The sequence below is a fragment of the Polistes canadensis genome, unplaced genomic scaffold, assembly GCF_001313835.1.
Source record: "Polistes canadensis isolate GaletaPanama2010 unplaced genomic scaffold, ASM131383v1 scaffold_56, whole genome shotgun sequence".
Taxonomy (NCBI): Eukaryota; Metazoa; Arthropoda; class Insecta; order Hymenoptera; family Vespidae; genus Polistes; species Polistes canadensis.
The window spans coordinates 765,133-776,939 of NW_014569603.1; the positions used below are offsets into that span (position 1 = coordinate 765,133).

The window sequence follows — 11,807 nt, forward strand, 5'->3', positions numbered from 1 at the left end:
ATGGGAAAAGTGTATATTTTTATTTTATATAAAGTTTATTAAAATTCGATCCTTTATTGTATAGAAAATAGAGACGCGAACGATTCAAAGATATGACAAATATGTGTGATAGGTATGTACTTTACAGCATTGCATTCTATGGAAGTTTTTTAATTTTACATGCAAATCATTACAGTTAAAAAATACTCAACGCGTAGGAAAAAAAATGTACTTTAATTTAATATAAATTTTATTTAAACTCGTTCCCTCTAAGTATAAAAAATAGTTACGCGAACGTTTCAAAGATAAGACAGAAAATTGAGAAAGATATTCATTTTACAACATTGAATTCTATAGAAGTTTATGTAGCCTACATGTAAAAAATAAGGCCAAAAAAAATATCCTGCGCGTAGGAAAAAGAGTTAACGTAAATTTAAAATTAACGTAAATGAAATTTGTTTACTTTCAGTATAAAAAATAGTGACGCTAACGATTCAAAGATATGACAGAGAGGTGTGATAGATGTGCATGAATGAAAATGATATTAAAGAAATGTGTAAAGTGGCGCACCGACAGCTGCGCAGTGGGCTACTGCGCAAACCAAGAGTTACGCACCAGGAGTTGCGCAGTAGCCTACTCCGTATACTGAAAGTTGCTCACCGCAAGCTACGCAGTAGCCTATTGCGCATATTGAAAGTTGCGAATAGGAGGCTGCGCAGAAGGGTAATGCGCATAACGGAAGTAGTGCATATTAGAAGTTGCTCACCTAAAACTGCGCAGTTTGCTACTGCGCATATCGAAACTTGCGCACCGAAATCTGCACACCAGGCTACTACGCACACTGCCAGTTCATTAAAATTTGTTTACTCTAAGTATAAAAAGTATTGCCGCGAACGATTCATAGATGTAAAAGATATGTGTGAAAGATATGCACTTTAAAGCATTGCTTTTTGTGGACGTTAATGTAGCCTAAATGCAAGAAATTAAGCTTAAAAAATACTCTTAACGAAGGGAAAAGAGTGTGCTTAAATTTAATATGAAGTTCATTGAAATTCATTACCTTTAAGTGTAAATATAGTGTCTCGGACATTTTAAAAATTTGACAGATATGTGTTAAAAATATGCACTTACAGCATTGCATTCTATGAAAGTTTAAATAGCTTACATGCAAAACATTAATCTAAAAAATCTACTCTACGCGTAAGAAAAAGAGGGTTCTTTAATTTAATATAAATTTTATTTAAATTCGTTCCCTCTAAGTATAAAAAATAGTTACGCGAACGTTTTAAAGATCTGACAGATACGTAGGATCAGGTGTGGGGAAGCAAAACAAAAGGTTGATGGTAAATTTTTTTGGTGTATATATTGGGAAAATATCGGTATGACAAAAACGTTTGAACACTTCTTAAAATAATAGGAAATATAACAACAAACGGAACTTCTTAAAAGCCTAAGGATATACGTCTTATACGGTTTGGAAATATAACGACTTAAACGACTTAACAAATAACCGACTTAAACGATTAAAAAAGATAACGACTTAATGCAAATTGTGTACTTTACTTTAATTTACAGTTTACTGAAATTTGATATTATTGAGTATAAAAAATAGTGACAAGAACTTTTCCAAATTATTGCAGATATGTGTGAAAGATATTCTTAATACAACATCGCATTCTGTGGAAGTTTATGTAGATTACATGCAAAACATTTAGCTTTAACAAATACTCTATGCGTAAGGAAAAGAGTTTACTTTAACTTAATATAAAGTTTACTGAAATTCGTTCCCTCTCAGCATAAAAAATAGTGACGCGAACGTTTTAAAGATATGACAGATATATGAGAAAGATGTGCACTTTACTGCATTGCATTCTATAGAATTTTATGTAGCTTACATGCAAAACAATAAACCTTAAAAAATACTCTACGCTGTTAAAAAAGAGTTTACTTAAATTTCATATAAAGTTCATTGAAATTCGTTCTATTTAAGTATAAATAATAGTGACGCGAACGTTTCAAAGATATGACAGATATGCTTGAAAGATATTCTTCTTACAACATTGCATTCTATGGATGTTTATATAACTTACATGCGAAACTTTAAGATTAATAAAATACTCTATGCGTGGGAAAAAGAGTCTACTTTAATTCAATATAAAGTTCATTGAAATTCGTCCTCATTAAGTATTTAAGTTAGTAACGCGATCGTTTCAAAGATAAGACAGACATTTGGATAAGATATGCTTTTTACATTATTGTATTCTATGATAGTTTATGTAGCTATCATGCAAAACATTAAGTTTAAAAAAATACTTCACGCGTAGAGAAAATAAGTGTATTTTAATTTTACTTAAAGTTTGTTAAAACTCGTTTCTTTATTGTATAAAAAATAGAGACGCGAATGATTCAAAGATATGACAGATATGTGTGTGTTCGGCGATTTAAAGTTGGTAGAGTTGATTCGTATTGCGCGCTGAATAGGTAAGGTTGCGTCGGCTTCAATGAGGTTGCGTGGGCGCGCAAGGGCCGTCGAAATGCATGCGGGCGCGCCTTATCATGCGAGAGGCTTAATAGAGCGTTTTGAGTTGTGTGGTAGAGATAGGATGCGTAGGGCCTTGTGCACGCGCTTCACTTATATTCTGGCTTACATTCTGGCTAGCTTAGAAAGCAGTTCGTTTCCTAATAAGAGAGTTCCGCTATATTGGCATTATTGTGGTCAGCTTTGCTGGCGTGTGCGAGGTTTGGTGAAAGGTGCGTGGAGCAGCACGAGCGAGAGGCTGGTGCGAAGAGGGTTTTTTGGTGCCAGTCACCAAAAGACTTGTAGTCGGGCAGATGCCACGAAAGATTTGTAACGTGTCGGTGGACTACAAACGAGGGAAGGGTTGTAGTCGCCAGGCTACAATCGGAAACTTGTACCAGTTCTGGCTAGCAACGTGGGATAAGTTTGTGGCTAGACAGGATATCGTTAGGTGATTGTATTGCGTCGTGCGATAAAGAATAGTGTGCGTTCGGTTACAGCTTTGCGGCGGAAGCGTAAGGTAAGAGAGCTCTCTAGCGTGCGACCAAAGGTACCTCACGACGTAATTGTATTAATGTATCTTTTCTTTCAGCCTTTTGCTTCTCATTAGTTGTTTATACTATTTTTCTTTAAAATAAAGCGTTCACTTGCCCCGGCTTTTCTCTCAATTCCGTGAGAGTTTTTATGCCGCTGCAAGCAGCTTTGTGCCACGTAAAACTGTCTTGATTTATTTATCTATCCTGCCCTATCTCACTCATTCCAGCGTTAAGTCCTTCTTGAACTCATTACATTATTCTCGACCATTTTCGGTCACATATAAATGCTACAAACACATTCTATGGAAGTTTTTGTATATTAGATGCAAATTATTAGGGTAAAGAAAATAATCAACGCGTAGGAAAAAAAATGTACTTTAATTTAAAATAATGTTCTATAGAAATTGTTCTCTTAAGATATAAAAAAAAATGACGCGAAGGTTTCAAAGATTTGACAGACAATTGTAAAAGATATGCACTTTACAGCATATCATTCTAAGGAAGTACATGTAGCTTACATGCAAAATATTAAGCATAAAAAAATACTCTACGTGTAGGGAAAAAAGTGTAATTTAATTTAATATAAAGTTTATTGAAATTCGTCTTCTTTCAGTATGAAAAATAGTAACGCGATAGTTTCAGAGATATGACACATGTGTGTGATAGATATACATGAATGAAAATGATATGGCAGATATGTGTGAAGTGCGCACCAGAAGCTACGTAGTAGGCTTCAATGCGTAACGGAAGTTGCGCACTTAAAACTTCGCTGCATGCTTTAATGCATTCTAGAAGTTGCTCACTGGAAGCTGGATAGTAGGCTACTTAACATACAAAGAGTTAAGCAGCAGAAGCTGCGTAGTAGTCTACTGCGCATACTGAAATTTGCGATCTGAAAGCGGCACAGTAGTCTACTGCGCATACCAGAAGTTTCAAACCAGAAGCCTCGCAGTAGCCAACCGAGCATCCGGAATTAGCGCACTGAAAGCTGCACACTAGACTACTAGTAAAAAATATTGACGCGAACGTTTCAAAGATTTAAAAGATATGTGTACAAGATATGCACTTTATAGCAATGCATTCTATGGAAGTTTATGCAGCTTATATGCAAATCATTGATCTAAAAAAACTGCTTTAGGCGTAGGGAAAAGAGTGTACTTTTCAATAGTATAAATTTCATTGAAATTCGCTTACTCTAAGTATAAAAAGTAGTGATGCGAATGTTTTAAAGATATGACAGATATGCTTACAAGATATGCACTTCACAGCTTTGCATTCTATGGAAGTTTATGTAGGTTACATGCAAAACATTAGGCTTGTCGCGTCCTGTTGACAACTAGCTTCGGGATTGGCGTTAGCACTGGAAATCCGAAACTTACTCTACTATTGTTTATACATAATATAGCAATAATTTTTATTATATATCTTTAGATTCTAATTTTGAAATATTTAATTTGAAATATATAATTATTTTTTTTAATGTTGTCAAAGAGTTTTCGACAAACATCAAATTCAAACTCGACGTAATTTAAATATTCCGTATTACGTGTTACATGAAATCATTTCGCAGTAAGACAATCTTTGAATATCTTGATTTAATTGATAATCACGTTTGAATATAGCGTCTATTAATACGATATATTATTTATCATTTTTTCTTTAATAGTTTTTCTCTTTGTGACTTCTACCCAGTCTTCTTCGAATGTTTACAATTTATAAATACATCTAATACGTTCTAAATGCACAACTTTGGTAAATATGTTAGTGTGAATAAATTTGCTTATAGATCTATTATATAAAATTTACTAACTTTGCAATTATGTAATATGGTTGTTATATTTGTATACTTTATTATTTTTGTATTTTCTCTGCATACAGTATATTATATATTGTCATGTCTATCTTATAAACGCTCTTATGAACGACCGTCGATATTGGCATCTTGTTAGCATGTGGCAAATAGAACAGCACGGAATAATTGTCGTTCATGAGAAAACCTGCCTTACCTACTACTAGGGTCGGTAAGCGGGACCGTCGATAAGTGGAAATCGGTAATACCGACTTCGCGCTCCTACAGTACCGACTTTTCTGCTAACCATTTATTAAGATTTAACTTTTTTCACTTCAAAGAATAATAATCGTCAGCACATGTTTCTCCAAGATTTGCAGAAGAAAAGTTGGTAGTAGAGGAAGCATTTTGCGTAAATGGAAGATCCTCCCACTCTTCCGAATGGGACTCTGCGTGGAAAGTTGCTATCATCCCCGCAGTCAGTCTACCGCCTAATTTCTTATAGTTCGCCTAAAAACCTAAATCTAGCGTCTAATTTCATATAGTTCGCATAAAAACTAAGTCTACCGTTTAAATTCAGATAGTTCGCATAAAAACTATAAACTACGAATTTCGAACTTAGCCGACATTTGCTACTAAGTTTCTCGATATTTTAAATACAGTCCTATATTACATTCTAGTTTAGTCTTTACGTTATATTTTTATATTAACCTTATAATCATTTAATGATTTTGCGTTTGCTTTAAGCCGCGTTCGTATTACGTCGCAATTTTATTTTGTGTAAACTGTTGCGTAACTTAAGTTTATTCAAGAATATACTTTTATTTTTCTAAACATTGGAACTGTTATTAAACTAAGTGATTAATTTTTCATCTCACCTGAGTCCTGTAAACTAGTCATTCATCGGCTATAACCTATCTCCGAACTCAACGCCACAGCAACAGAATTTACGAAACTTCCAAAATTTGCACGATATTAACATCAAGGTAAGCTACCATCTTTTACTCATATAAGGGGTTAAGCTTCAGCATAGATCCCGTGTAAAGTACTGGTTTCACAGATTGACTCAAAATAGGGCGTTTCTTCTCTCTACCGAGTAAACAGCTAAGAAGTCGTGACCGGACCAGAGAATTCTTTAAAATTGTTTTTGCTCCTTGACAATCTCCTTCTGGAACGTCACACATGACAAAAATATCAAAATATAGACATCAGTCCACACTAAATATAAGGGAGTTATTTCAAATTACTTCATGCGTCAACAGGCATAACGCGCTGGCAACACTAGTTCCTGCTCGATTATTTAAGTCAAGCAGCGCTTGAGTACGATTAGAACTGAGATAGGTGAGAGAGATGGCTTGAGAAAAATTTGTAATCGCTTTGCCCGCGCCTCGTAAATACCGATAACTTCGTGGTGTCGATTTTTCGGTCGCATATAAATTAAATTTCCCAAACTCGCCAAAAGAAATATAACTGCAAAAATACTCTACGCGTAGGGAAACACTGCATTTTAATGTAACTTAAAGTTCTATTATATAAAAGTCGTTTCCTTTAAGTATAAAAAATAGTGACGCAATCGTTTCAAAGATATGACAGATAGGTGTGATACATATGCATAAATGAAAATGATATGATAGATATGTGTGAAGTAGCGCACCGAAAGCTACACACAAAGCTACTGCGAACAGCAGAAGCTTTTTAGGATCTGTTTACTCTGAGTATAAAAAATATTGAAGCAAAAGTTTTAAAGACATAAATGATATGTTCAAAAGAGATATGTAATTTGCAACATTGCATTCTATGAAAGATTATGCAGCTTATATGGAAAATATTAAGCTTAGAAAAATACTAAACGCGTAAAGAAAGAGAGTACTTTAATTAAACCTAAAGTTCTATAAATTTAGTTCTAGTTAAGTATAACATGCCACTGCAAGGGTCACTGCAATTTTTTATTTTATATATTTTTTACCAATTGTAGCAGCAAATGCAACTGCAACTTCACATGCAACAGCTACTGCAATAGCAACTGCACTCTTTTTTTATTCTAAAATTTTGACTATTTTTAACTAAACATAAAACTTTAGCAGCAACTAATATTGCCACTGCAACTGCTACTGTCCTTGCCACTGCTACTCCTACTGCATATTTTTTTTATTTTTTTGTTTTGTACATTTTTAACTGCCCATGCAATTGCAAATACACATGAAACTGCAACAGCAAATGCAACTGCAGCTTCACATCCCACTGCACATAATACAACTGCATCAGCTACTGCTACTGCACATAAAATTGCAACTGCCATTGCAAGTATATTTGCAATTGCACATAATAATGAACATGCTACTAAAACAGTCTTTGCACATACAACTGCAACTGCAACTAAAACAGCAAATGCAACTGCAAATGCACATAAAACTACCACGGCAAATGCAACTCCATCAGCAAGTGCCACTGCACATGCAACTGCAACTGCAAATGCGCATGCAAATTCCACTGCAACAGCAAATGTAACTGCTCGGACAAACTGAAACTGCAACTACAGATGCCACTGTAACTGCAACCGCAACTGCAAATGCTCGTTCCACTAAAACTGTAACTGCAAATGCCACTGTACTGCACGTCCAGCTGCCACTGCAAGTGCTACTGCACATTTAACTGCAACTGCATATGCATCTGCAACTTTAAATGCAACTGTAACTGCATATGATACGGCACCTGTACATGCTACTTGAACGGCGCAGGATACTACCACTGGACATGATACTGCAAATGCCACAAAAACTGCAAACGCAACTGTGACTACAACTGTAACAGCACATGCAACAGCATCTGCAACTGCAAACTGTAACTAAACATGCAACTGCAAATGCACATAAAACTGCAACTGCGAATAGAACCGCATCTTCACATGCCACTGCACATGATACAGTAACTGCATCTGCCCATGCTTCTGCACATGATACTGCATTTGCACATGCAACTGTGACTGCAAATGTAACAGCATATGCAACTGCAAATGCTACTGCAACTGCAACTGCCACAGAACATGCCACTGGAAATGATAATGTGACTGCATCTGCTCATGAGACCTCACATGGTACTGCAACTGTACATGCATCTGCAATTGCGACTGCAACTGCACGTGCAACGGCAACTTCAACTGCAATACCACATGCAACTGCCACTGCAACAGCAACTGCAACTGCACATTAAACTGTTACAGCAACAATAACTGCTACTGCACATTCAACTGCTACTGCACATTCAACTGCTACTGCAACAGAGACGGCTACTGAACATTCGATAACAACTGCTCATGCATCTGAAACTTTAAATGCAACTTTAATTGCATATGCTGCTGCACATGAAATTGCCACTGCATCTGCATATTTACCTGCAATTGCACATAAATCTGAACATTCTATTACAAAAGTTACTGCATATGCAACTTTACCTGCAACTGCAACAGCACATGCCACTGCAAATGATACTGTAACTGCATCTGCTTATGCGACCTTACATGGTACTGTCATTGTACATGAAACTGTAATTGCGACTGCAACTGTACATGCAACAACACCTTCAATTGCAAAAGCACATGCAACTGCAACTGCAACTGCAACAGCACAATAAACTGCTACTTTAAAAGTAACTGCTACTTGCCATTCAACTGCTACTGAAACAGCAACAGCTACTGCACATTCGATAACAACTGCTTATGTATCTGAAACTTTAAAGGCAAGTACGACTGCATATGCTACTATAACTGCACAAACAAGTCGAAAATGCACATGAAACTGCAACTGTAAATAAAACTGCATCTTCACATACTACAGCTCATGATACAGCAACTACATCGGTACATGCTTCTGCACATGATACTGCAAGTTCACATGCTACTGCAACTTCACATTATACTACAACTGTAAATAATACTGCTTTTTCACATGCAACTGCACATGATACTGCACCTGCAACTACACATGCAACTACTAATGCAACAGTAACTGGTAACGCAAAATTTTTCTGCTACTGCTGCAGCTACTGCTATTGCACTTTTAATTACAACTGCTTATGCATCTGTTATTGCAAATGCAACTGAAACAGTATATGCTACGTCAACTTTATATGTATCTGAAACTGCAACTGCAACTGCACATGCAACTCATATATTAAACAAAAACTGCACATGAAACTTCTACTGCAACAATAACTGCTACTGCAAATTCTAAGGCTACTGCAACAACAACTGCTACTGCACATTAGAAAACAACTGCTCATGAACCTGCAGCTTTAAATGCAACTGCAACTGCATATGCTACTGGAACTGCAAATTCTACTGCAACAGCACATGCAACTTCATTTGCAACTGCAAATTGTAACTGCACATACAACTGCAAATGCACATGAAACGTCAACTGCAAATAAAACTGCATTTTCTCATGCAAATGCACATGATACTGCAACTGCATCTGCACGTGTTCCAGCATATGATTCTGCAACTGCATCTGCACATGCTTCAAAACATGATACCAAATCTGCTCATGCTACTGCAACTGCAAATAAGACAGCATCTTCACATGCCACTGCACATGAAACTTCAACTGCAACTGCAAATGTAACTATTAATGCAACAGTAAATGCAAATACACATTCTACTGCAACTGATAAAACAACTGCAACTGTACATTTAATTACAACTGCTCATGAGTCTGCCACTGAAAATGCAACTACACATGCAAAAGTTAATTAAAACCAAAAGTGCAGATGCAACTGCAACTGCCAATGCATATGCAGCTGCCAATGCAACAGCAACTGCAACAGCAACTGCTACTACACATTTAACTGCTACTGCACATTCGATAACAACTGCTCATGCATCTGCCACTTTAGATGCAACTGCAACTACACATTCTACTGCAACTGCACATGATACTGCATCTGCACATGCTACTGCAATTGCTGCTGAGACGGCCTATGCAACTATAAGTGCAACTTTATCTAGAACAACAACTGCACATGCAACTGCAACTTAAACTGCAATCGCAAATGAAACTGCTACTGCAACTACATCTGCCCATGAAACTGTAACAGCAACTATAACTACTTATTCAATTATTACTGCAACAGTAGCAGCAACTGCACATGCAACTGCATGTGACTGATACTGAAACTAAAACTACAACTTCTACGGAATAAGTAGCTGCAACAGCTCGTTCAAGTGCAACTGCAAAAGCATATACACATGCTAATAAAACAGCAACTGCAACTGCACATTTAACTGCTACTGCAACAGCAAGTAAAAATCCCCATTTAATTGCTACTGCAACAGTAACTGCAACTGCACATTCAACTGCTACTGCAACAGCAACTGCGACTGCACATGCAACTGCAACTGCGACTGAAACAGCACATTCCACTGCAACAGAAACTGGAAATTTTTTTAAACATATATTTTTTAACATTTATAACACCGCACGCAAATGCAACTGCAGTTGCCAATGCCACTACAAATTAAGCTGCAACTGCATTTTCTTTTTTATAAAATTTTTAACACTTATAACAGCAAACGCAATTACAACTACAACTGCAAAAGCACATTCTCATGCTACTGCAACAGCAACTGCAACTGCACATTTATCTGCTACTGCAACAGTAACGGCAACAGCACATTCAACTACGACTGGAAATGCAACTGCACATACTACTGCTACTGCACATGCATCTGCTACTGCACTTGCAACGTCACCGGCACAACAAACTGCAACCAGACATACAACTGCATCTGCAGATGCTACAGAAACTGCAACTGCAACTAAATTTTTCTTTTTTCTTCATTTTTTTACGTTTGAACCTGAACATGCGACTGTACTACTCATGCAACTGCATCTGCAACAGCATTTTTTTTATTATTATTTCTTTAACATATTTAACTGGCACATGCAACTGCATATTTTTTTTATCATATATTTTTTACCCTTTTTACCTGTACATGCAACTGCATCTGCAAGTGCACATGAAACTGCACATCTAAATTTTAAAATCTTGTGGTTTTGAGGTTTATTGAATTTATTACTTCTGCTTCCAATTCCCTTACCCTGAATGCATATGTATCAACTGGTTCATTCCGTCCTTGTTTTAAATTATGAATTTCGTTCAAATAGTCACTGAATCTTTGGCAGGGAGAGAGCAATCGTTTAACTTGTTGCAAATATGCATCCACTGACTGAAATTCTATGTGCCCCACTAACATTTTTTAAGCCCCTGTTGAACATTTTTTAAAACCGATAATTAGATCATTGATTGGGTATCCCCGGAAAACTAAAGCTACTCGCTCGCAAGCGTTCGTAAATGTATGTACAGTTATATTTTCTTCTTCAAATTTCGGTATTGTTTCTACATGTTCTTTTGGTCGAAAAATAATGCCATTTTGATTAAAAGGGTGGGTTGGTGGTTCAGGAAATATTCCCAGTAGAAGGTTGTGTGTTCGATGGAATAGGATTTGCCTTTGGAGTAGACTGTGTTGCCTCGCGTGTTTTCGACTTGATTGATTTTTTTTTATTAAAAATAAAATTTGTATTTAATATGTTCTTAGAATGATTTTCAATAAAATGCATGTATAAAACATTTCATTCTAAGCCCGCTTATCTTCCGATACGATAAAGGGCAAAGAATACAGATTTTCCGTTATAGGGACACACAGTCTCAATAACCCCCACCATGCTCGTTTTTGTGTATGTGTATGGGAGCGATTAGCGGTTGTTTGTGGGGGAGTGTTTTCGTCAGGCCTGTGCTCGAAGATATATTATTTTCAACGTTGCTTAACCTTTTAGATACGGCAGAACTCTGCGTGTGGCTATTTCTCTGGACGGCAGGGTCTGACGCGAACAACGTATAATTGATATAACACTGCAAAGTGTGGCGGGCAATTCCGTTCTGTCCACGAGAACATTCAAATAAAGTATTTGATGATTAAGTCATAATTTTT

The 11,807-nt window shown here is 36.4% G+C and overlaps 1 protein-coding gene across 1 annotated transcript in view; it reads left to right on the forward strand.

Moving 5' to 3' along the window:
* Window positions 1-4,266: 4,266 nt before the first annotated feature.
* Window positions 4,267-11,807, forward strand: part of LOC106785763 (platelet binding protein GspB-like) — a 9,539-nt gene continuing 1,998 nt past the window's right edge. Inside the window, exons 1-11 of the mRNA XM_014746479.1 lie at window positions 4,267-4,324; window positions 7,037-7,326; window positions 7,634-7,961; window positions 8,043-8,443; window positions 8,558-8,561; window positions 8,656-8,822; window positions 9,086-9,197; window positions 9,307-9,529; window positions 9,582-9,808; window positions 10,020-10,118; window positions 10,386-10,630. Of these exons, the coding sequence (XP_014601965.1) occupies window positions 4,267-4,324; window positions 7,037-7,326; window positions 7,634-7,961; window positions 8,043-8,443; window positions 8,558-8,561; window positions 8,656-8,822; window positions 9,086-9,197; window positions 9,307-9,529; window positions 9,582-9,808; window positions 10,020-10,118; window positions 10,386-10,630 (2,154 nt within the window). The remainder of the gene's footprint in view (window positions 4,325-7,036; window positions 7,327-7,633; window positions 7,962-8,042; window positions 8,444-8,557; window positions 8,562-8,655; window positions 8,823-9,085; window positions 9,198-9,306; window positions 9,530-9,581; window positions 9,809-10,019; window positions 10,119-10,385; window positions 10,631-11,807) is intronic.